The 26,324-nt window shown below is 48.9% G+C and overlaps 1 protein-coding gene across 1 annotated transcript; it reads right to left on the bottom strand.

Annotated features, from left to right (window-relative positions):
* Positions 1-2,554: 2,554 nt before the first annotated feature.
* On the bottom strand, positions 2,555-24,830 carry LOC126529007 (FAD-dependent oxidoreductase domain-containing protein 2-like). The gene is made up of 11 exons (XM_050176611.3): positions 24,535-24,830; positions 18,698-18,794; positions 16,270-16,465; positions 14,870-15,036; positions 13,277-13,689; positions 11,068-11,286; positions 9,664-9,830; positions 7,927-8,092; positions 6,093-6,343; positions 3,996-4,131; positions 2,555-3,075 (listed from the first exon to the last, which is right to left on the bottom strand). The coding sequence occupies exons 2-11, from the start codon at positions 18,722-18,724 to the stop codon at positions 2,886-2,888; spliced, it is 1,932 nt and encodes a 643-aa protein (XP_050032568.2). The 5' UTR covers positions 18,725-18,794; positions 24,535-24,830; the 3' UTR covers positions 2,555-2,885.
* Between the last annotated feature and the right edge of the window lie 1,494 nt (positions 24,831-26,324).

Raw genomic sequence — 26,324 nt, 5'->3', positions numbered from 1 at the left:
TTGCACTCAGCCACACAGTCTCTGCTTCGGCACTTTCTTAGGGCTTTTCTTTTTGGGGGCTTGGGGTGTAGAGGCTCTTTCGCCTAGGTTCCGCCTGTATTCTGTTAATATTGTTACGGCATTTATTAACACCACGTTCTCTGCCAGTCTTAAACCGGTTTAAAGTAGTCTGTATTCCTGTGCAACGAAGGTAAAATAGCAAGTTATCCGCCGTGCTTGCTTAGTGGCTACGGTGTTGGGTGGTTATAAGCAAAATTTCGCGGGATCGAATCCCAGCCATGGCGGCCGCATTTCGATGGGGCCGAAATGCGAAAACACACGTGTACTTAGATTTAGGCGCACGTTAAAGAACCCCAGGTGGTCCAAATTACTCCGGAGCCGCCCCCTCCCCCCACCTCTACGGCGTGCCTCGGTCATATCGCGGTTTTGGCACGTAAAATCCCATTATTATTTAAAATAGCAGGTTATTGCGCCCTCTGGAGCTCCTTTTCCTTTTTTATTCGCTGGGAAATGCAAACAGCTTATGAGCTCAACTGGCCAAGCCAGCCACTGTGAGAGAGAGTACGTTGGTACAGAACCGTCAGGTTGCTAGTAGGACCATAAAAACACGGGCAGTCACTGATCTTACTACAGCACAACGAGGACAGCCCAACGCTGAATGTCTTTGTACACCGTCAAAAAAAAATAATGTAGACCAACATTCATGAAAACCACGGGAGAACCGGCCTTTAAGGATCACGCCGTTCATCATCATCATCATCATTAGCAGCAGCAGCAGCCTGGTTACGCCCACTGCAGGGCAAAGGCCTCTCCCATACTTCTCCAACTACCCCGGTCCCGTACTAATTGTGGCCATGTTGTCCTTGCAAACTTCACGCCCTTCACGCACATCTAAACACGTAGTGCCTAGCAGACGACGCGCTGCGCGATCCTCACTGTGTCTGTGGTTCAGCCAGTGCCCGCCAGACGGCGACTCTGCTTGATCTCGCGGCCGATACGGTTTCTACGGTTTCTACGGTATATTCTACGGTGCCGGTGTTGCAGAGCGTATAGAGCCAAGGAAACGTGACATGCAGGAACATATCGACGAGGTTCTACTGGACTTGGTATTGCAGTGTACTGTGCATGTTGCTCTGCTCTTTAATGCATGCCAAACTTAGTTCGGTTGTCTGTATACTCCCAATTCAAGTAAGTACAGTCTACAACGAACGCCTCTACAGTGAAGCGCCCTGTATAACGAAGGAATAAGCCTGCCCCGGTTCTATTGTGAGATGTGTGGTGCGGGACCTTTACAGCGAAGTCACCTATAGAGGGAATGATTTCGGAGGCCCCAAGCATTTCATTGTAAAGGCGTTCGACTGTACGGTGCTTGTCTCGAGCCAGTGATTAACTGTTTCACGTGTCACGCTATGCGTGAACTATAGCCAAGCGCACTCACGCAATGGCCTAGTCAGCAGTAAGCTACAGCCGGCACACCTGGGTTTAATCCTGGCCCCACAGCTTCTGCTTGGGAGCCTGAGTGTTATTGCTCCTGCTTTATGATGAATTATATATGGTTTGTGTTTGGATTGTGTTTGCATTTCATTGGATTCCGTCAACTTAATGCATGATCGCCACTGACTTTCGTGGGTCTGCAGGTTCCTTGTCCAAAGATCACTCACAGTGAAAGGAAGAAAATGTATTTACTACTTGAATGTGACAGTAAGATAGGATATGGCAGTTTCGTTTTGAGGAGTGTATGTACCTGTGCGCGGATTCCTCGTAGTTAAGATTTTATCTACGCACTGCAGTATCTCAGCGCCCATGGCATTCGGCTCTTGAAAGCTGGTTCGTGGGTTCGGTTCTTTGCGGCACAGCCACGTACCAATGAGGGTGGCCATGAGAGGTAAAAAATACTCGTGTGCCATGCTTTGGGTTGTGCACGCTAATCAACACCAGGTGGTCAAAGTCAATAGGACCCTTTTACTATGGCTTCTCTCATTGTCCCTGTATTACGTTAAGCATCGACCTTCAATGAAAAGCCAACTTCAACGAAATTTTGGACCGGATGAAAATACTATAATTTAAGATAATGTAGAAATTCAGAGAGAGAGAGAGAGACATCGGTGTAAAATTCGGCGTTTGAAATGCGAGCGTGCAAGCGTCACGAGAAGCTCGCAAGAAACAGCCGTCTTTGATATCGAAAACTGAAAAAGAAACGCCGCCGGTAACCCTAACCGGAAGTGACGCATGGCCTCCAAGATAAGGCTGCACCCGCGTGGAGTGTTGAAAGAATCTCGGAGGTGCAGTGTGCTGAAACTTGCGTCATAGAGACAGAAGGCCACCAGGTGCATGCGTCGTCTGCTCAGGGGCTGTTGTAGAGACTGCTAAGAAGAAAACGATACGACTGCCAGCCATACGGCTTTGCCTAGATTCATTCAGTGCATGGTATATATACTACTCATCTGTAACAAATTTAGCCAAAGTGAAATCGCCTTGCAGTTGGCGTCAAGCTCGGATCTAAAGCCGGCAAGGCCAAAACCTGTCACGATGCCTGCGAAATATTGCACACAAATACGGCATCACAACAATTCTTTATACAGAGAAACAACTTGTTCACGTGATACATATATCTATACTGATTTACATCACATGTATCTGGTGGGCATGTTAATGAGCGAATTTAAATAGCAGTATCCCTGCATACCCTCCTCTCATCGCACTTCTTTTTTTTTTCTCGGCCCATGTCCAGCGATGTCAACTCCACAAGCACGGGGATGGGAATATGAAACTATAGCTTGCTTGGCCCGAGGTTAGGGTACTGAGACGGTGGGCAGAGCATTATTATGTACACAGAGCTGCTCTCATCGGCTTTCCATAGTGGTCGGCGGCAAGCCATGGTCGACCTAGTTCCGTGCAAAGGTGTCGTCGTGCTCGGAGTGCAGGAAGTGGCTGCCGGTCTCGAACTCGGGCCGCTGCACGCAACTAAGCGGCAGCGGAGACGTCACGTCCGCCGCCGCCCCGTCCAGGAGCTTGGCGAAGCACTCTGTGCTTCGGTAGCGACGCAGGTCTACACCCAGGCACGACTCCAGGAACCTGCGCGAGCATATTGCAGCACGTGCAATTTCTAGCTGCCTGCACGTGCCCACCTGCCAGGCTGTGGAAGTGTCGTCTTGTCATACGGGGGTTGCTGGCCTACAAACACGCATACGACAGGAGTAAAAATGGACAGGACTGTGCGCGTGCTGTCCATTTCTATGCTTCTGTCGTCCGTGTGTTCGTAGCGCAGCAAACCCCGTGTTACAAGGTGACACTTCCACAAGCTAGCGCAACTTGCCGCCCTACTGCAATACGGAAGGTGATCTCACTGTGTGCGGGAGTGGTCACTTGTGCTGGTTAACCCTTCTCTATGATATAGTAAACTGAACCGGAGTCTTCACAATAACAAAAGAAAAGTATGAGGGAGCAAGGGATTCTCGGCACCTTGGGCCCCATATACATTTCCCGGGAAACGAAATCGAAAGTGGCTCGCAGAAAATCTATTATAGTATGATATTTCGGGCGCGCTGAAATTTTGCCAGCACTTATAGGGTCTGGAGGCCTGGGATCTTGATTTACGGCCGGAAATGAAAAGCGGGAAAATTTCAGGTCAACTACACTGCTCGTGGTTTTTTTCGATAACACTTATATATCAGTTTAGACATAGTAAAGTGTCTTTCTTGGGGAACTCTACTTGCACTCATTCAGGAAAAAAAGGAATTTTTAAGCTCTCTTTCTTTTCAGTTTCCATTGAATTTCCTAGAATTTCACGTGGATGCACCAGCCAATGGCTCGTTTCCGTGACGTCGCGGGAGAGCTGAATTTCTTTCGATAATTGGCGTATACTTCCGGAACTGCACGTTTCGGAATGCGAATGCGTAGAGAGTAATTCGGCTTCGTGGGCGGAGCTTGCGCCAAATTCAATTGATTGTGACCGCGCGCGCGTACAGGCGTCAACCGCGTATAAGCTTGAATACCTTCGCAGCGGCTCGACGTGCAGGTGCGGCGACGTCCAGCGCGTCAGGAAGTCTTCGAGCATGTGGTGAATCTTGTCGGGTACCGGAACGCTCGGGTTGCCGTGGCGGTTCTCGACCTCTTCTACACGTTCGCCCGCTGCAAAGAGCACACTTTGAACGGACACCGTAAAAAAAAAAAAACTTCTTACGCTTAACTTCTTAAGCTCCACAGGTAAACCACACTCTAGAGGAGTTTTACACCCTTAATGGTGTTGGCTTGTCCCGCGGGTAACGGACCTACAGTTAGGGCAATATTAGCTATTTTATGGCTCAACGACGAGGTCTAACTAGACGTGCAATGATGAAAAGGTGTTGAAAACTAATAACTGTGACAACCTTGGACGCACAGATATATCTGACAAAAGAGAATTTGACAATGATAGCTTGGGAAATTTACTTCCTGCACTTTTCGTGTTGCCTCTCACAGCTTTAATCACAATTACTCGCCACAAAAGGAGTCGGCAAACAAGACACTTTCAGCAAGTCCCCAGCAACGATTCAATCTTAGCCCTTAAACGTCAGGGTACGTGCTAGCCGCGGGACAATGAAACACCCTTTATTCACCCATGAAGGTGTAAAGTGGCTAGCCCGATATCATACGCAATTCTCAAAGGAGAATGAATGGCATTAGCGTCGCGAAGGCGTGGGCTTCGTGTATGTATAAAAAACAAGTATTCAGAATCAGTGGACATCACGGCGACGGCAGCCTATAAGAATGCAACCTGCCGTGTGCAGCCCTCGTGGACGTGGAATCCTGCTGCTCGGAGCTCGAGGTCGCGGCGGGTTCGATCCCGTTCGCGACGCGTCCGCATTTCCATGAGGACCGCGAAATGCAAAAAAAAAATGGCTGTGGCTTAGCTAAGGTTAAGCCCAGGATGCGAAGCATACTAGCCTTTATTTTAGTTGTTGAACCACTGTTTAGCCTGGTGAACTGCTGTTGCTTGGCTATATTTGGTTCGGCTAGACGAAGAAACAACTCATGCGTTACTCTGCTTCGCCTTCGATGACCTTTAGTGACCCCATGCCATACCACGTGACACCGTGACGTCACGACAGAGGAGAAACGGGGCCTTAGAAACAGCTCGTTTCTAAGGCAACACCGCATTCACTAGAGGCGCTTTTGTACCGCTTTGAAGCATCGTACTCGTGGCTCAGTGGCAGCGTCTCCGTCTCACACTCCGGAGACCTTGGTTCGATTCCCACCCAGCCCATCTTGCAAGAGTTGAGCCAAAGCCACCTAGAAACAAGCGCAGCTGCTTATATACCGCCGCGACGCCGCAAGCGACGGCGCGAGTTGGAGCCCCGTTTCTCCTCTGTCGTGACGTCACGGTGTCACGTGGTCAGCCTTGAAGGCGACGCCGCGAGCGACGGCGCGAGTTGGAGCCCCGTTTCTCCTCTGTCGTGACGTCACGGTGTCACGTGGTATGGCATGGGGTCACTAAAGGTCATTGAAGGCGACACCGCCGCGCCTGAGGAGCTGGGTTGAGCTCTAGTAATATGCTTCGCATAAAAAGAAAACGCTCCTATGCTTACATTGAAGAAGTCGCTGTGATCTCTAAGTATGTTGCTTGTTAGTTTCGGATTTTACAAGTTTGCCGCTGGCTATGTTCCGCATGCTGCGGCTAAATGTAAATCATCGTTAATAAAGTGTGTATCTATGCCACGGATGTTACGCACCACCTGAGGGCAAACATTAAATAAAGGTGCATGCTAAGTTCTCGCCGCCTTCCCATCCTTGCAATATAACGTCATCTAGATTTTTTTACGAATATTAATGTTGACATGACCACAATCAAGAAGGGGGCCGACGGATAGAGTAGCACACTGGGGTATAGAAGTTAAATAAACAGGCATAAATAGCCTCAAAGGATAAAGTGCCTTTCTGAGGCACTTTATTCCTGTTTATGTAGCTTCTCTACCAAAGAATATGCACATGCGTTGCCTTTTCATACGTGCGTTGTTTAGTGCCGTTCCGAAGACGAGGTTCATACAGGCTAAAACTCATTCTTGTTCCCTTACACTCCACGTGTCCCAAAGCGGTATGGTTGCACTGCTCACCGGGTGTCTGGGCTAGGCGGTTGTAGTAGTAGATGACCGGGTGCAGGAAGTTGGACAGGTGCGCCTTCTCCACGTCGTCGGTCGATCGCTGCGAGTGGAAGGTGTCCAGCCGCGGTCCCGAGAAGTCTGGGTTGTAACGAAGCGCCACCACGATCACCTCCTTTCCCTCCACCTTGCGGCCCGTCTTCTCTTCGAACTGTGGCAGCAGCGGCAGCGGGAACTCCTGCAGGTACTCGAACTCCAGTTTGCTCCTGGAAACGATTGCGGGAGTTGATTAGTGGGCTTTGCTCTAGCGAAAACATTTGAGGGTGAGAGAGAAACTTTAAAAGCTTTAAAGGGGCCCTGAAACACCTTTTCCAACTAATCATAGAATAGCCTCTCTATTAAAGTATGTCGTCCCGCGAATCTGATGCCGGAATTTTTTTTCGAGTCATTTAACTATAAGAGGGGGGGGTGATCGCACCGATACCCGGCTGCATCTCTCTTTTCGACTCCGCTAGCGCGCTGGAAGCTGCACGGCGAAGACGCCAACAGGGCAAGGCCTCGGAGATTCACGGCGGTGAAAGCGCTCGTCGCGGCACCCCGTGGCGGCCGCAGTAGACCAGGCTACGCAGCGCGCTGCTGCCATCTCGGAGACCACGTGCTACGCGCAGTGCAAAGGTGAAACCATTTTTTTTTTTGTCTTTTTGAGATCGCAGACATTCGTATTTTTCATTTATGTAACGCAAAATTAGTATATATGTATTACTGAGAATGTTCTCGTGATCACGAAATCGGCCAATAGCGTTGGTAAGCCAAATGCTTTCGGTGACGAGGTTGCGGATTCGAGAACAAGCGACCGTTCACTGCTTTCGGCACGAGGTTGTGAATTTCCTGCTGCTTAAAGGGCAATAATATTTGTCTCACATGTTCACAGAAGCCTCATTAAATGATCGGCAACGTTGATTTCCTATGTTCATAAAGGGTCTCGAAGCCATTGAAGAGAATAAAAGAAAGCAGTGCAATGGAACGTGGACAAAAAGAATAGCCAGCGGGGCGGAGAGGCGGAAGGGACCACGTGACAGATGCCCCTCCCACAAATGTTTTATGTACAAGATACCCAGCATTAAACGACGTGCGATAACACTCGTTCGCCCCTCTCCCTCGGTCATATGCGTGCTCTTTAGCTGTCCTTTTTTTTTTCGACGTAATAAATCAATCTAAAGTGGACACTCTTCTTTCGGCCTGCAGACAGTAGCGAATCCTATGTACGGTTCCTTTATTCAAAATTAAGATGTCCGCACGTAGATATCAAGGGAAGTTGACATAGAGCTCACTTGTAGAGTATTTTCGTGTTTCGCGAAAGAGGCTACAGACACCCGTTGCAAGAAACAAAAACAAAAACATGGGTTGAACTCGTCGAGAATGCTTCGCATTAATGTAGCGATCGCTTGGTGGGATCGTCCACTACGTCAATTTCAAAGGAAACGCTCGTAATACTCGTCCGGCCTCGTGTACTCCCGAGTCCGAGCACTTAATTCGTCCCAGGTTGCCCCCCCCCCCCCCCCTGCAGTACGGAGGAAATAAATCTCGCAAACGCTCGCATATTGACAGCAGAGCTTCGGTTCCACACTTCGTATTGCCTAAACTCGATTTTCGCAAAGAGGACATTGCACTAGCGCGTAAAAAGGAACGCGGACCAGGAACATGAAAAAGGCGCGCCGAGCGCTTTTTTGTGTTCCTGTCCGCGTCCCTTTTTGCGCGCTATAGTGCAATGTCCCCTTATACGAATAACCACCATCTAGACCAGCAAGCTTCCTGCCTTAAATCGATTTTTCGCGTCGTGCATACGTACCGGTCGACGATGACGACGTCGCCGAGGAAATGGTGCATCTGGTAGATGCCCGAGGCCTCGTTGACCCGCGTCAAGATGGCGTCCGTCAGCTGCGCCAGGGGTCGCCGCTCGCTGGGCCAGGGCACGCCGTGGTTCTTCCACTCCAGCAGCCGGTGGAGGGCGCGCGCTGCACACATTGATTCGCGGTGACGTCACGTCTACGCGGCGCCGTGCGGAAGTACAGGTCGCGGAGATAAGCTAGGAGAAAGCTGGACGATTGGCAGGAGAAGGGGGACAAAAGAAACCTGTCGGGCCATGGATGAGATTGACAAATATCTCTGTATGGCATGGTGACGTCTTCACCACCCGGTACAAAAGGCCACCCTTTTAAGAAGGCACTAAAGATGAACACTAAACTTGGTATAGACTGATAACCTATTATTTCAAAGATCTATTTGCTTTAAGTTCAGTGTAATACGCTGATTATTAGAAGCGACAATGAAGATCAAAGTTTCACTTCCTAAACTTCGCGCTCGCCTGCACGCCAGTGTGACGTCACAGATTTAAACGTTCTTTTTTTTCGCGTTTGGGCCGTTGTCACGCAGTAAAAGCTAGTCGTACTTGCAAATTAAGTTCACACTTTCGATTTTGAAGCAGCGCACTTACATCTGACACGTACACATAGAAAGGACATACACAGGCGCTGGACCGGACGTAAGTGCGCTGCTTCAATATCATGGCTCACCAACTAGGCCATCGGCATCTTTTAATCACCCTTTTGGCTTTTTTAGGGCACAGTGTACATAGTCCATCTTTACTTTTCGGCGATCGCGGCTCAATCTCGAGCGTGCGAAGGAGCAAAGCGGGAAGGAAACGCGCCCTCTTCAGTCGCGTGCATGGCGCCTTGGGGATGGGAGGGGGATGGGGCGGCGGAATTTGTACTCCGGCAGCAGCTGCGCACTGCGCGGCCGTGCGCGCTATCTTGAAAGCGATCTCCGTCGGGGGCTGAGTCTATGAGTGCGACAGCGGCTCATACTTTTGTGCGTCCTGCGTTCTCGCCGCTCAGTTTGTGGTGAAGCGATACGCGGCCCGAAGGCCATTTCGCTCGTTGCTGCTGCCGCGCTTCCTCACGCCAGCGCTTTGACAGCGAGAGTCCGCGGTCATCGAGTGGGATGTGCGCCTGTTTGCTTGTACGCGGTTACACCATGCTTGTAAATTTAGGCAGTAAGCGAATGTTTGCAAGTTTACACGGCCGATAAAGCTACTGTCCTTACTTCGTATAGCTGTCTGCGCATTTGTTATCTCAATCAATGACTCGCCTTTCGGGCGAAACAGCGACTTTTTTGTGTACCACGACAGCGAAAATCCATGTGATGCACTGTGACGGCGTACGGCCCCTTAGCGACCAACCGGCACTCACTTGTGCCTCTCCCCCCTCACCCCTCCCCCTTAAGAAGCGCCGGCCGCCATGCGCGGTCTGTGCATCGCGTTTCATTGGCCGAGCACTATATATAGCTGTGCATGTGTCGAAGTCGCCGCTCAACGCCGCTGCCTCGCGACGGCGACTTTTCGAGATTTACGGTTTCGGCAAGGAAGTCAACGGCACGATGGAAGAAGTGCGAGGTGAAGTTATCTGGCTGTCTAAAAGATACGCTATAGCTCCAATATAGAGAAAGTTTAGTTCTTGCTTTGCTTCTGGTAACTATGGTACTGCGACGACGACGACGCACGGACACGTGGCCGGTGCGCGATGCGTACACGTGTATCGGAAGCCGTGGACGAATCCCCCGGCGGTCTCCCTGAAGTCCAGGGAGTGGGCCGCAGAGCCGACGAAGTACAGGTCCGGTACGTTGGCGGACTCGAAGTCGCGGTTGGCGAGAGGGAACTTGGCCTTCCGTCCCGTGGCCCGTTCAGGCTTCGTGCACCTGCGCGCACACACAAGTCCCGTCTTTTAATTCAGCCGCTTCGAGTATGCGAAACCGCGAGGCTGCTCGAGAACAGCCTCGGGCCCCGCGTGAACCAACCAACGTGTGAATCTCTTTATACCAACCTCAACATGCTCAACCCTCAGTCGTTCTGTATGTAAGACCTGATAGACTTTTTGGCTTCCCACCCTCGAACACGCCGTAAGCTATATATATAGCTGCATCACTGGCGAGTTGGTAATTCATTGAGTGCTGCGGTGCACTTGGAAGATAATTACAGAGTGAGCCACACCAAGTACTCTGTCCTTGCCTTCTACTAAACGCATGCCTCTTCACAGCACGCGCTAAGCTAAGGTGGCCAAGGCAGAGAGACATTGCCGGCCGCAGCATGGTCTGCATGCCAGCCCAGGAAAAACTATACTTTCCGACGCATTTGCTTTGCGGCACCAGCTATGAGCTAGTTTTTAAACAGTTCGTCTCCGAAAGATATGCATAGTGTTCACAAGCCGACCATATACCCTACGGCATAGATTATACCGCACTGCGGAAGCGGATCCTCTAGCAGTATATTGCAATCTGTAACCTACAGAACGTTCTCTCACTGACAAACCGCCTATAACGTAACAAAAATATGTATATTGTTCTGGATTGATTGATTGATTGATTGATTGATTGATTGATTGATTGATTGATTGATTGATTGATTGATTGATTGATTGATTGATTGATTGATTGATTGATTCTTAGTTTAACACATATAGATGTGATGGGAGGCGAAGGGAAAAGCCATTCAAGGATGGCTTGAGGGAGTCCTTCGCCCCCATACTGGCAAAGACAAAAGCAGAGGCACACACATTTTGTTCACATTGTCATACACTTTGACAAAACCGTAAAATTAAACACATCATTAGTTACTGTCCTACGTAGGGCATCATGCCTTAACATACGTCACTTCACCTCAGCGTCGAATGCCAGCACAACATTTCATAACAACGTACGCGCGTACCAAACGTCTTATCGTTGTAGGATTGGTGTTTTTTGGTGTTGTAGAATGGTAATTTACTGATGCAGAAGAAATCATTTTTCACTTTAGTGTCCCTTTAAATACAAATCATAAACAGCTACAGCTGAAGGCTGCGCGCGGAAACGTATTTGTCCCGAACGCGTGGTGCCGACTCCGCGTCGTTCTTATCGTCGTCGTCGCCGGCCCCGTGCGGTCCACGGATTGTGTACTCACGGCGAGAACATGTCGTCGTTGTACACGAAGCCCAGGCAGCGGACGACCACGTCGTACTCGTCTTCGGGCGGCGCGTAGTTGAAGGCGCTGTCGTTGCGCAGCTGCAGCGCCATCTTGCCGGACTTCGTGCGCACCAGCTGCAGGATGTTCAGGTTGGCCTCGAGCAGGCCGTCCAGCGACTTGAGCTGGTAGTGGTCCAGCAGCTCGTTGTTCACGGCCCTGCGTGCGTGCGTAGCCCGTTGTAGAAAAAAAAAATATGAAAAACTATATCATGCGGAGTCGAACCTGCGTCCTTCCGTTTTTGAGACCGCGGTGCTCGAAACTGCACTGTCACCACACGAGGGCGTCAAGTGTGCGACAAGAGGGGAGAGGAGGCACGTGCAAGGCGGGCCTCCTCTTTACCCGCCGTTGTTGCTCAGTGGCTATGGTGTTGGGCTGCTGAGCACGAGGTCTCGGGATCGAATCCCGGCCGCGGCGGCCGCACTTAGATGGGGGCGAAAGGCGAAACCACCCGTGTGCTTAGATTTAGGTGCACGTTAAAGTACCCCAGGTGGTCAAAATTTCCGGAGTCCTCCACTACGGTGTGCCTCATAATCAGAAAGTGGTTTTGGCACGTAAAGCCCCATAATTAAATTATTTTTTTTAGGGTGGGCGAAGAGCAAATGAAAAAAGAAAAAGATCAGGCGTAAGGCCGAAGCAGAGCGAGAAGGCGTGTGACGCCCAAAAACACGTGTGTGACATCAAAGGGACTTCCAGACACAAAGACCAAACGCGTATAGATCCGGCCACGAAAGTTTACGGGCCACAGGATCTAAGAAAACGTACAGTTTGCGAGCAGCCTGTAACGATATAGAGAGTAAAAGCGAACTTCACAATGTTGTTCACATATACTATAGTGGAGACTGTAAATGCTAACACTAGGCTGCGTTGTGTGGCTTAATTTTTCTCAGATTTCCTTAGACAGTTTTTTTTTTTCTCAGATTTCGTGTTCCGCACACTCAAAGAATGTTTACACCCTTAAGGGTGTTTCCTTGTCCCACTGGTGACACTTTTACCGTTAGGGCCTTACAAAATTTTATAGGGGACGACAACAGAGCCCTAACTAGACGTGCCATGGCGAAAAGACGCAGTTTAAAACTATGTAATCATTCTGATAGCCTTGGGCGCACACAAATATCCGACAAGAGAATTTCGCAGGGAGTGATATGACAGCTCTCCGGTCGGATATTTCTGTGCGCCAAAAGCTGTCAGAACGATTACATAGTTTTCAACTGCGTCTTTTTGCCATCGCACGTCTAGTTGGGGCTATGTTGTCGTCCCCTATAAAATTTTGTAAGGCCCTAACGGTAAAGGTGCAAACACGTTTACAGTGTAATATTTTGTGGCTGGGTGTACGTGACTATATACGGACTCCTCAGTCAGCGCCACTGCCTCCATGCCAGTAGTGTTCTCATTGCACGCGAAGGACGAGAGAAGGACACATCTTCGTTCTTGACCCTATTTGTAGCTCCAGCTCTATGGTATCGGGAGTGTCACCTAGCGCGTGTCCCACCACATATCACGCGCGTGGATTTCATATCGCCCGTTCACATAAACCCTCACCCCCCTTTTTTTTCCCCGTTTCCTTCTGACGTATTATCTTCCTTATTGTCGTAGTCGTGCTCTGTTTCGCAGGTGTTCTTTGAGCTGCACGAAAGACTGATGATGTCCGCATTTTTGTGGGTCTATACTTGTATTCTTTGCAGCCCGCACCTTTCGGAAGCGTGTGTAGTTGTATATGACATGTTAGCTAAAATAATTTAGTGGAAGAAACCTCGAGGCAGGGGCAGGTTTGTCGTGCTTCGCTATCTATCTATCTATCTATCTATCTATCTATCTATCTATCTATCTATCTATCTATCTATCTATCTATCTATCTATCTATCTATCTATTAATCTAATCTATCTAATCTATCTAACCTATCTAATCTAATCTATATAATCTATCTAATCTAATCTATATAATCTAATCTAATCTATCTATCTAATCTCTTTTGTTGCTAAATAGGTGCCAGCTAACTGCGACAACAGGTCCCACTTTCACCCGTTTCGTGTGCTCCTCTGTGGCGTACATATTAGCTCGACAACGCACTGTCCTTGTGTGTGCAATCCCATAGACGTGATTCTATCTATGTGCGTACGTCCTCTCTGCTCGAGGCCGGCGTCGTACCTCAGGTCTCCCACGTAGTGCGTGCTCCAGGCGAAGCGCGGGGGCGAGCTGGCCAGCAGGTGGACGTAGTTCGCCACGCCGGCCACGTGGTTCGCCGTCTCGAAGGCCGAGTTGCCGCGGCCCAGGATGAGCACCGTCTTGGCCTCGAAGTCGGCCACGTCCGTGGACACTTCCTCGTAGCCCACGGTCATCTCGTGGCCCTCGAAGTACGGCTCGTTCGGCTTGGACATGCCGTTGGCCATGAGCATGAACTTGCACGAGTACGTGTCCCCGCGCTGGTCCTCGAACTGGAACCGGTGGCCCGTCGGCGTCTCCCTGGGCAGCCGGCGAATGTTTCGCGCCTCGCTGTCGAACTGGACGGCGAGGCCTAGCTTGCGCCGGTACTCGTCGAGGTACTTGACCATGGCGTCCGCCTGAGCGGTGATATTGAGCGGGAGGGAATTGACGCGCGGCCAAACTAAGACGAAGGGTTCCGAGGAAGACAGAGGCGGGGAAGCGGTCAGACAAGCGTTGCCAGCCTTGGAGCAAAGCTACACTGAAGCTAACGTTCCGCCTTGAGGGGTTGCGAGGAGCTCGCAGCGCCGAACAACCTTACTGTTCCGAGTGCGAAGTGTATACGAGCATTATAACCCGCGTTAAGCAAGGCGGTTTGCTGGACGAACGGGTACATATAGCTTGCGTACTTTAACCTTGCTGAAGCAGTCTTTCCTTCAATATATAACCTGCAGTTTGCGCCATTTCAATTTTATTATTGCGATATAGCAATCGTATGGACATTCCAGGCGCATTTCTGTTGTCGCCGTAGACGTCGGCGTCGCCGTGGGGTTCCGCGTAAAGTTCAAGGCGATAAACGTGTCGCCGCGCGCCGTGTGCTGCATGTGCGAATGAAAGCGTGCGAGGGTGAGCCGGCGATCGCGGCTCAATCCGGCGCGCCCGAGCGAGGAATGCGGGGAGGAAGCGCGCCGTTTTCCGTCGCGCGCAGCGATATGAGGGGGAGGGTAGGGAGGGGTGCGCGTTCTACTCCGGGCGGCCCGGGCCGCCGCTTGCCGTGTTTTCGAGGCTTATTTCGCGTTGATGCGAGACGTAGCTCGAAGGCCAATTCGCTCGCTCCTGCTGCCGCGCTTCCTCCTTCCAGCGTTTTGACAGCGAGTTTCCGCGGTCGTCTAGTGTGACGTGTTCATGTTTGCTTGTGCGCGCGCGTGACACCATCCTTGTTAATTTAGTTAGCATGCCTATGTTTACCAGTTTATAGGACCTATAAAACTACTATCCTTCGTATAGCTAGCTGTCCACTAATTTGTTATCGCAATCGACGCTTCGCTTTTCAGGCGAATCTACGACTTTCGTTTTTCATTGTGCGGCTGGAGTTTTCTGTTACATCGATTGCCCGCTTCGTTTCGACCTACAGGAAAACGTTTCACAACTAGTATGGCTGTAAAAGAAAAAAAAATATAGACACCACCAAGAGACACGCGCACACAGCTCGCACAAGGACGCGGAAGCACACACGCACAGATATCCGAATTTTCCGTTCCAGCAGAGGCTTGTTAATATACCCGGGTATACGAAATCACATTCTTCACACAGACTCACGTGCGGGAAGTAGTCCCTCGAGAAGTGCTTGAAGAGCAGCGACGGGTCGTCGCTGAGCAGAGAGTTCCAGTCGTGCCTGAGGTTGTACTCCGGGTTCTGCTGACCTGTGTGGAGCTTGTTGATGCTGATGAGCTTACGGTGCTTCGGGTACGTGCCGAAGAAGTAACCTACACGAAGGAAAAAAATACGATTACAGTTTCGTCCGTAAGGCGGAACGTTGAAGTGATAGCTGGCGAAATATGATGTGCCGAGGATGGTCAAAGCTCTCAAACGAAAAGCAAAATGCTTTCGCAGCCATTCCATCTTCACAGAGTGGAATGGTTGTCATTTTTTCAAATTTAAACTGAGGTGTACTGTGGCCTTTTGCCTGTGTAATGCTTGGCTATTCAATGTGTTAACTGTCTGCAACGCAGGGATCCCTGATCACGCAGGGAATAAAAGGAATACTGGCGGTTGTCCCTATATGTTCATAACACTGGGTCCACACAGCGTCGGGAGACTGTGATCGCCATGCCGACAACCTGCGACCTACAAGATCCTTTTATCGTAAAAGTGCAGCTTGACAAGTGCGTACGCTGCGCAGGAACATCCGCCCAGCTGGATGCACTTGTTGAACGCGTGGCTGTGTTGTCTGCCCGAATTTTGAGTGTGTGGCGATGCTCGCTCTGTAATATATTTTCAGTTTTGTTTCCCGCCTAATAATAACAATAAAATGAACGAGTAGCTGGGAGGTAGAGTCGTGGACTGCCAATCTGCTGGTCGTAAGTTCGGTTCCCTAGAATACAGTGAGATTAATTCTTCTCTTCTTTTTCACTTTCTCGCAAAGCATTTGAGTATTCCAAGCGACGACACCGGCGGACATCAAAACGATCGGGGGGCCGACTGGGATCATAACAGATCTCGCTGTAAAAGTGCCACTACCCATCGCCCGTTCTGCAAGGATGCTCGCCGCGTACGTATACAGGCACGTACATAGAAAAAGCATAGTGAGTGATAAACGAAAGATAGATGAAGATGGAGGGGAGAGAACACAAAATAAAGCGCGAAGAACAACACAAAGATGAAAAATTAATTTCCATCGCAAGCTCACCGGGCGGCTCTCCGAGAACAATGCAGAACAGAGTCCGGGGAAGAAGCGTTATGAACGACGCACAGTCGAGCGCTTCTTTACAACGAATGCCTCTATACAACGAACACCTCTACAACGAAATGACCTGTATAGCGAAGGAATAGTTCTGTCCCGGTTCAATAGTGAGCTGCGAGGTGCGCGGCCTTTACAGCGAAGCGACCTCTACAACGAATGATTTCGGAGTCCGCAAGCACTTCGTTATAAAGGAGTTCGACTGTTGTGTGCAGTTGTGGTTAATTCTCACATACGTGCCTCGCATCTATATATATACCTGTCATGTTGCTCTTCTCGAAGACCCTGTAGTCCCTGCCGGCCTTCTTCAGGTAGTAGGCCATCTGCAGGCCAGCCGGCCCGGCCCCGATGATGCAATAGTCGAACTTTTTCTTGTCCTGCGACCCTCGCTGTTCTTCGGAGGCGGCCAACGCCAGCAGCAGGACTGTCGCGACCAGGACAGGCAGGCGGAAGCCCTGTTGGACATAATCATGATTGTCTCTTTTACATCGACTGCAGCATGAGAGTTTCGTACAAATTTGCTAGAGGGAACTCGAGGCGCCGAGATCGTTCAGCTACCCTACACTGTAGATTGACTGACACCCTTAAAAATGAATCAGGACGTATAAATCTGTCTATAGCTCGCACCTTTAAACTGATGTAAGGGTGTGAATTATACACAGATTTACACTCTATTTACTTTTAAGGGTGTCGATTATTTTACAGTGTATATGCGACTGATGGGTGCAGTACATGGATTTGTTTAATATTCATTTCTTGTGCCTTCAGAAGTTATTATGCCGTCATTTAGTGCGCTTTATATCGAAAGATCGCTTTTTTTTTATTTGACGCGGTCCAGAATGTAGATCATGCGCAGTTTGTAGCGGATTATTTTCGAATTGGAGTGGCGCCAGACTTTGCTTAGTGCAAAGTGCGGAATAGGTAATCCCCACGCTTCAGCTCAGAGTAGCATATATGCATGTTTCGAAGTATTGCTTATAACGTAATCTGTTTCATATCCCGATTATTTCGTTCTATATAACGAGGGTTTACTGCATTTACTACTTCCACTGCATCCATCTTATACAAGTGCACACAACCAAATCGCGATTTAACAAAATTCGAGATGTAACGAACTATTTTAATTTCCCGATCTTAGTTGCTTTGAAAACCGTGTATTAATATTTCGCGATTTAACGAAGTAACTTTCGGATCGTTTCGATTTAACGAATTTTCCTGCCATTTCGATCATGTAGTTGGGGCCTGTATGGCTATCAAATCTAGCAAAAGACTATGTCGGCCGAGTTAATTTGTGGGCGCCGGCTGCGGGCGTTAAGAGGGAACTTTAGCTCGAGTGCTCCCATCTGAATACACGTAAAAGGAGAATTCGTTTTTCTCGGCAACCACTGCACCGAATTTGACGGGGTTTATTGCATTTAAAAGAAACACTTAAAATCTAGTGACTGATGGTTTCAAATTTTTTATTAGGTTGTCGTTTCTTTAATAAAATTTGGCGAAATCTCAAATATTCAGAAAACGAAACTATCAAGCTTACAACTCTAACTCGGCAATAAAAACGATGCCACAATTATGTAAATTACATCTAATAGTACATCTAAAGCGGACAAAGTTGATAGGTCACACATGAATCTCGAAAATTTAGTAATATGGAAACATGGCTTTTGCGCAACCCTTGCACACAACGTAACGAATTCACCTAAGATATAAATTCACGTACCGAATTTGTCCGCTTTGAATGGTCTAATGGATGCCGTTTACGGAACCGCGATATCTGTTCTTTACAGAGAGCTATTAATTTGCAAACTTCGCGCTTCTACATTTCTCGATTTTTTGAAACATTCTTTCAACAAAATTGAGGCCCTAAATCGAAAATTCGCTTCCAGCAGTCACTAGAATTTAGCTTTCTCTCTCGAATGCAACAAGTTTAATTGAAATCGTCCCAGCTGTTATCTCAGAAAAGCGTTTTTGCGTTTTACATGTATTTGAATAGGTCGCGTCAGAGTTGGGCCCGAGCTTAAGTAAGCTTCCTCTTTAAGCACGTCCATCTATGGCGTCCAAGATTTACGGCGCCATGCGACGCAACACACGCAAATCTCGGAGGCTGCGAGCCACGTCGGTGCATTCCTCTCGGTGCGACCTGCACTGCGGGCGCTGGCGCTCATAACGGCGCTATTATAGCCCGACCTTCTTGCGATTTGTTTACAGATGCTTACTAAGAAGATATTATTCATCCGGAATGCTCCGGGAGTTTGTGAAGTTGTTTTTAATGCGGAACCCTTCAAACCTCGAGTTAACGAAATTTGCGATTTAACGAAGTTTTCCGCTGCTAGTAAAACTTCGTTATATAGGTCCGGTATGGGAGAACGTAGGGAAGGAAATTTCGGTTGCGGAGGCTAGGCGGAGCGAGTGGAGAGAGTGTCTCGCTTGGCTGTGGAGCTCGCCTCCTGAAATCATTGGTTCGCGGCACTGAAATGTTTCTATCTCGGCTATCAATGAGCTGATCTGAAAAATATTTCCGGCAGAACGCTCCCTGAAAGACAAATAACGAATTCCAGCGTATAAACAAAATTTGCTATGGGGCCTGGTGAGGGGCCCTATAACGATGGTGATCGATACGACTAGCACGACGTTTCTGACCCCAAGAAACAAAGAATAAAGGATCGCGAAAGGCGGTGCTGTTCACTTACCCGCGATGCCAACACGGCGTTTGTCATCTTGATGTCTTCTCAACAAGCCACTGTGTGGTTTTGTCTTCGGTCACGTATGGACGCGATGTTTTGGGGCCTGCATCAAGCGAAGAACATAGGCATTACGGTCATAGACTCGTCGGTAATTTCTTAAATATAACAGTTTCGCAGAACGAGTACAAATCCATAAAACAATGCAGAGGCTAGTTAAACCGTTCTGCTCGCTGTCCATAAACCCTCATTTAGAGAGCGTTCACAATGACGAAACTACTTCAGAACTCTCGCCAGTGGCCGCCGTGTGAGATCACCGTCAAGTGACGTCAGCTCGTGTGGCAGAGGTTCGATCATTATGGCCTCCTAAGAATGAGAGAATCACTCGGAAGCTATATGTTCACAAGACGCACATAACCACCGTGACATTCGTCGACCTCATGTGACGTCAGCAGATGGCCGCACCAATAGGCCCACACATATCGGAATTCGATCGTTATGATGTTTTCCCATGTACGTACTTTGCTCTTATTTCCGCAGCCCGTCGTTACGACTTGTCTAAAAAGCATAAGATAGAAGATCACGCAGTCGTCTGCTTACGTTGCAAATGACTGTGTGGTGGTAAGTGCACACCACTTTCGTGGTCTGGCCTCGATATCGTCGTCGTCGCCTCCGAGCAGACGGCTTGTGGTGGCTGCGGCGGTCGACCCAGAAGTCACGAAAGCGACACCGCCGAGGACTTGTTAACTTAAACACAAGGTTCGCGCCGCGACTCGTGCATAGTTTACACGCGGTTTAGGCACCGCGCGCACACGTGATCCGACTTCTCGCATCCGATTGGTTCCTCCACATTCGCACACACAAGACGTCTCCTCAAAGCCTTCCGGTCGTCTGCTTCCCCGTGCTGGAAAGTCTCATCGTATGCGAACCGTCTGTGCTCGATTGCGCCGGGTCTTATGGCGGATAAAGACCGAGTGACGTAATCCTAACGCGTAAATATCTAAGCGGGCGCTCAAATCCTCACTCCGCCGCATCTTCGGTGCCCGTCGGTTGAGAGCTAAGCTAGCGGTGTCCTTCGAACGAGGCTTAACGTTCCCCTCTGCTTAGCGTCGTAATTATGTTACGCTTTCAGAGTTATCGTACTACATGTATATTGCTCTTGTTCGTCGCGCTAAATATATAATGAGAGAGGCAAAGAGGCCCAGAGGAGGTGTAAATGCGGCAAGATTATCACTCGTTCATCCGTCGACCATCGAAGAGCAGATATGTTGCTGATAAGATGCACTATTGAGTGCGAGTTGGCTATTTCAGAGGTTTAACTGCGCAAAGTTGCGGGCGTAATCTATCAGATACCGGGCGTTAGTTTTTTTTTTTTTTTTTAGACTGTACACGCCGATATATGTGCTTAGCTGTGGCAGATAGCGCAATTCTAGTCCTTGAGCTCGATTACTAGAAGAGTCGGACATTTACTTGCTGAAGAAATCGAACTATCATATCAACGTCCTCGTATAGATTAACTTGTCATAAACTCACACACACATTAAACGAATTTTCATTCCGCACTGATATCTTCAACTCATTTTTTCCTAGCGCGACACGCGAACGGAATAATCTTAACACAGGTATCAATGACAGCTCATCCTTAGATACGTTTGGTACCCTGATTGCGGATCAACTATACGCATTGCAGCAATAATTCTTTTCATTATTTACGTAGTTCCTTGTTGCGTTGTTATTTTAACGATGTTTAATGATGCAATATATTTCTTTTCTTGTTGGCATTATTGTAACCTTGATTGTTGCGTGACTGTTATTGCCTCAATACTGACCCTGTAACAGGTTTCTGCAACTGTAATTATTGTTGTCATATCGTCTTCGTTCTAGTTATTCTCTTGTACAATCACGAAATCAAATTGTTATATGCCCAAATTTTTTATTGTATAAGATTTAGTGTGTAACACCTTATGCCATGTTCCTATGTATCACATACAGCCCTTCCTGTTACAATCCCTGATGGGATTCACAGTATCAATAAATGAAAACGAAATGAAATGCGTGATCGACTAATTAACACAATTTCATGCATTACATATTTAGCTAGTCACATTGCGGTACATATTGCAGTGTACGAATTGTAGCAGGCGGGTGTGAAAGGCGATTATCCACTCGGGACAAGTTCTCAGAATGACACCACTCCGAGATATTCGTTGCCAGAGTGGGCGACGAACCACAGTGGTGGTCCAGTTCCAAAAGTAAGCGGAACAACGGTTTAGTTTTTACTGCAAGTTTGACAGCGCGTACATCTCGAAACGGGTGCCATGCTCGAAATTCTTTCGTAATTGACATGCCTTGCAAGCTCCCGGGCTACAATTTGTTCATTTGCAATGTGTGCCATGAAATAATTGGTTAGAAACTGAATTTGTTAATTTTTGATAATTAGTCAGTTATGCATTTCGATTTATCATCCAAACAATAATGTCTGCCTCTTAGAGCAACCTAGTCCGAAGAATACTGTTGTGCTGTCAGGCGCAAGCAATCATCAAAAATTCTGTATTAGTCTAAAAAAAAAAGAGACACGTACAAGATACGGAAGCAGTCCGCCATCACAACTTAAACTTCGTCAGTTTTTTTCCGCATACGAGCTCGTTCCTCAAATCGCTCCGTAGCCTAAGCCTCGACGTAGCAGGAACGCCGTGGAGAGTTTCCAGCTTATGCAACAACTCTGGTAACGGCATCTTACAAGTGGCGTCCAAAACCCGACGTCTGTGACGTGTATCCGGCTCCCAAGATCGCTTCCGCCGCATTCAACCAGCTAAAGCATGGCCTTTGAGATCCGCATTTGAAGTCCAGAGGGCGCCACCCGCGGAGGCGTGGAGTTGTACGCCACCTATTCTGACGCATAGTTTAAGCACAGAGCACACAAGTGCTAATACACCAGTGACCTCACCTATCATTCTCAGCAGCTGGCGCGAAACGTCGACATACAGTTGTTTACTTATACTCACTTTATGATTTTCCTTTGACAAGAACGTACATGAGACACACAAAAAGAAAATTCAGGCGCTTTGCAATGTATCCTATGTCGCTACCACTTTTGCTTCTGCTGCTGCCACAGAGCACCTGCCTGGGTGTGCGCATAAACGAAAGTTATTATTATTGTTTGGTCTGCACACATCAAAACAATCACAGAGAACAGGAAAAGAGCTACACTGTAAAATAATATACACTCTGAAAAATGGAAAATGGTGTAAATCTGTCCATTACTCACACCCTTGCACCTAGAACAAGATAACATAAACTCTTAAAAAGAGTTTGCACCCTCTGAGGTGTACCTTGTCCCACAACGATAATCGTCATCTGTCTTGCCCGCATTTCCTTTCTTTAACGCTGCGAGCCCCGTACGTCTTAGTCACGAACGGCGTGACAGCGTCAGCGTGACACAGCATTCTCGAAAGGAAAGTAACGAGCGCAGCGTTTTCCAGAAAGGAAGCGCAAGCAAGGCAGATGACGATTGCCCTTGTGAGACAAATATACACCCCAAAGGGGGCAACTATTTCAGCAGTGCACACCCATAAAAGTCAAGAGGGGTGTAAATCTGTCTGTAACTCACACCCAAACACCCATGTTCTGGGTGTAAAGCTGTTATAGACATATCTGCACCCTTGTTCAGCTTTAAGGGTGCGGCATCATTTCACAGCGTAAAACTGGCAACTTCAACCAGGAAGGGCACAATGCCTGCTTCTCTGGAAGAGAAAAAAGTGCACAGCAAAAGAATAGTGAATGAAGAATATGAGAGATATCAGGAGGGAACGATAAATACCCCTACCCCAAATAAAAAAAGAAGAATTTGGAGGGATGAAGAACAGCGCAAGGAGAAAACATGCGGTTGCATCACACACCGATCGGACTGCATTTAACGTAAGGCTAATGGTCCACAAATTACCGCAAAAATTGGAGCAACATCGTAGGCTTTAATCTGGAATTCAAATTTGGATAACATTTTTTTTTTCGCCAGCGAACAAGGACGGAAGGAAGAGATTGACAATACAATGCGCTAACTTCGACAACATGATTTTCCCAGAAAAAGAAGAAAACTACCTTTACACATCAGGCACAGCAGCGCCACACCTGATCAATGTGTCAAGCTGAGCTTTGCAAACAAAGCCGTTTCTCTATCCTAGCAGCTCGACTGACGGAGTGCGTACACCGCTTTGACTATATCATCCGGCTGACAGCCAGCGCCTCGATAATTTCGTGCACACTCTCTGCGTGGCCAGAACCGCACAATCGCCAAGCAAAGGAGCGTAGCCGCGTTCCTGAGAGTGAACGGACAGATTGCCGTAACGGTAATGCTTCACATTTGAACTATAGGCTCTCTTAGGCGATCACGAAGACATTGTCCTGTCTCCTATGCGCTTCTTACACCGCAGGACTGTGTACTCATTGCAGTTTGCTGATCGGGCGGTTCGGACCAGGCACAGAGAAACGGATGTGCGCGGAATTATTGGGTGACGGGCCATCGATCGGAGTGGTCAAAGCTGTGTAATCGCTCCGTCTGTGTCGACCTGCTAGGTAAAGAAACTGCCTTCTTTTTTCTTTTTTTGAAAGCTCAGTTTGACGTATTGATCAGGTGTGGTCGTATACTGTACGCGGTGGATAATGGTTTCTTTCTTTTTTTTCGGGGGAACAACATTATTGAAGTTAGCGCATTGTGTTCTGAACGCCTTTTCCGTCATCGCACGTTAGCGCTAAAGACGTTGCTATTTGAGGCCCGAGCTCGCTGCCAAAGGACGAGAACATACCGCAGCAAATATTCCCAACAAGCTGAGGCATCCGCATGCTGCAGCAAAAATTCGTACACAACGCGGCACATCCTATAGTGGAATATGCGGAGGAATATTCGCCTAGCGAGACCAGTAGGTAACGCCCACCTTCCTTCCAGAAGCCGTGGGATTCAAATCGGATGGAAGCAATGACTGGTCAGCAGTCGAGATAAGCAAGGACGGGTTAGAGTATTCTGTGTGTGGGGGGGGGGGGGGAGGGAGGGGGGGAAGCAAGGGAAGAGATTGATAGGACCGGATCCGTTACAGGCATAAGTAACTGCGCAGTATGGAGATGGAGGTTTTAATGGAGAAGGAAAAATATAAGCGAGAAGTAGGTGAAATGCTGGACTGTGATAGGTGTAGTAAAGCCTGATTAGATCCAGTAGGCTATAGATTTGTCACCGCCGCGTTTCAAGGAGTATGCCAATGAAGATCAGCAGCAGTTCACGGCTCCGGTGATTCCCCGTATTGAGTATTTAAGCGGCAGTAAGTTCGAGGACAATCGAAAACACTCTAACACGGTAACTCTAGCCGAACAGTGCAGTTTTAGACGAGACACAGCGACGACATCCCGTCACCCGTAATAGTACGCTTAAACAACACCCATACAGTTTACTATGGATCCGGCTTTGAATATTTCCGATAACATGTATATACCGCCTGCCGTACACCGTATAGTGACTTTGGCGTTGCGACGCCAGAGGTCTCGGGAACGAATCCCGCGGCCACGGTGGCCCCATTTCGATGGGGGCGAAATGCCAGAGACGCACCCGTGTACCGTACACTGGGTTGCACGTCAAGGAATCCCGGGTGGCCAAATTAATCCGGTCCGCCACGATGGAATGCCTCATAATCATATCTTGGCTTTGGCACGTAAACCACGCCAGATGTATAGCTTGTCATTAAAAAAGAAATAGCAGTATATTGTGAGAGGTATTGAATGCAATAGGTAAGTATACATGCGGCTAGGTTCTCACGCGCGTATATACTATATACCATACGGGCAGAGGCAACGCAACTCACCCTGAAAGGCCAACGATGACTCGTTCCCGCGGGCCGTCGGAGGGAGCGATCAACCACTATACTTGCGTTGGTGCTCCAGCTGTAACGCTGCGATTCGATTCGGGGCGTTTGTTATAAAGCTCGCCGCGCGACAGGCGTTGTATATCTCTCTCGCCTCGGCAAGCTCGCGAGGAACGTGTAGGTGATATCCACGGCTTCGTATTTTCATTCTCTTCAACCTATTGTATTTGCCAGCAGTATCTATCAAATCCTATACGCGTGCCACCGCAGGGACGGCTCTCGCTATACAAGGTGCAGTGACCGCACGCAACGCCGATCGCCTCGAGCCCTTTCGAAACGGCGATGATTTCGTTAATTTGGGGCGTGCGAGTCGCACTTATCGGCGCTCAACTCCCTGCATGCTGAGCGCAGCTTGATTTGCCACGCCGAAACAGACGCCTGTGTGTCAGCCGCCTCGATCGGCGCCTCACCTCACCCCGTGAGCGTCGCTTATATGTGAAACCGGCTTCACGCACGTGGTAAATTCAGCTGCTTGCAGGGCGTTTGCAGGGCGTGCGAAACCACGCACGCGAGTACGACGCCGATTGCACGCGGAACCCCCAAGAACCACCACGAGCCGGTACCGCACTGACTCGGCGATTAGCACCTTATATAAAAGGAACGTCTTACAAAAGAACATTGTCCGTCGGCCAGTTCAGTCGTTTTGCACGTGCTACCGAGGGCGTATGGGCGCTGGGGTACAGAAATGTCGTAAACAACTACACGAGCGACATTTATTCACGCCTTTACAGAGCTTACGTAACATGCTATAGCTTATGGTATACACCTAGTGAAGACGTTTCCACGGTCTAATTAATCTTGCAGTCGTTCTCGTTCCCTATGCTCGTAGTGGACCCGCAGTGCCCGGAAGGGGATTGGCGCGAATTGGCATACGTACCTCGGTCTCGCGCTGCCCAAGTCTCTCTCCGCGCCATTTCTGGGCCCTATATACATACGTACGTGCCGAACGCCGGGGGCGCCAAAGCCGTGCAACTATGGCAAATTTATGCAGCAAACTGCACGCTTGTGTGCCTTCTAACTGCCGGTGACCACAGACTTGAGTGTGGTGGATTACACCTATACTGTACGGGGCTGGAGTGAGCACTCAAACGCGATCCCTGTCGCTCGGATCGACAAGCGTATACAGCCGAGCTACGCCTCTGTGAGGCGCCGAGGGAGGGGCTTAATTTGTGCTGCGATTACGTCACGCGTGCGCGACAACGGTGCCATCTGCACACGCGACCTATATGCATGTGCGTGTGATGGCTTCCTCTCTCTACCAAGGTAAGGCGCGTACGTACAGCCCGGTTGCAAAGTTAGGTTAGCGATAATAGTACTACGTGGCTTCGTTGCATGTGCTTTTAGCGAACAACCCTCTATGCTGACCGAACTGAAAGACGCTTCACGTGAAAAAAAGAAAGGCTAGGTTATTTTTGCGCGTACGAAACTATAAGCACACATTCGCAGTCAAGTATAAATGCAAGGCGTCAGTAATTTTCTTGCGGGGCGTTGGCGACGCCGTGCTGTCACGGTATTGACGGCGCATGCGCTGCCCCGCGAGGGAAAGGCTAGCTGGTGCGCCGTGCGTGTGGCCCCAAGAAACGGGGAAGTCGAGTGGGCGCGCGCCCTGATATGCTCTTGCTGCGTGCAGCAATACGTAGGAATACGTAGCACGACAGCGAAACAGACGGTACCCGCGCTTCCAGCTGCAAGTTTGCTGTTTTCCTTCGGCGCTCATCGTCGTACTAGCG

The sequence above is a fragment of the Dermacentor andersoni genome, chromosome 8 (genome assembly GCF_023375885.2).
Source record: "Dermacentor andersoni chromosome 8, qqDerAnde1_hic_scaffold, whole genome shotgun sequence".
Taxonomy (NCBI): Eukaryota; Metazoa; Arthropoda; class Arachnida; order Ixodida; family Ixodidae; genus Dermacentor; species Dermacentor andersoni.
The sequence above is the reverse complement of the archived record's forward strand: the minus strand, read 5'-3'. Positions and strand labels throughout refer to the sequence as shown.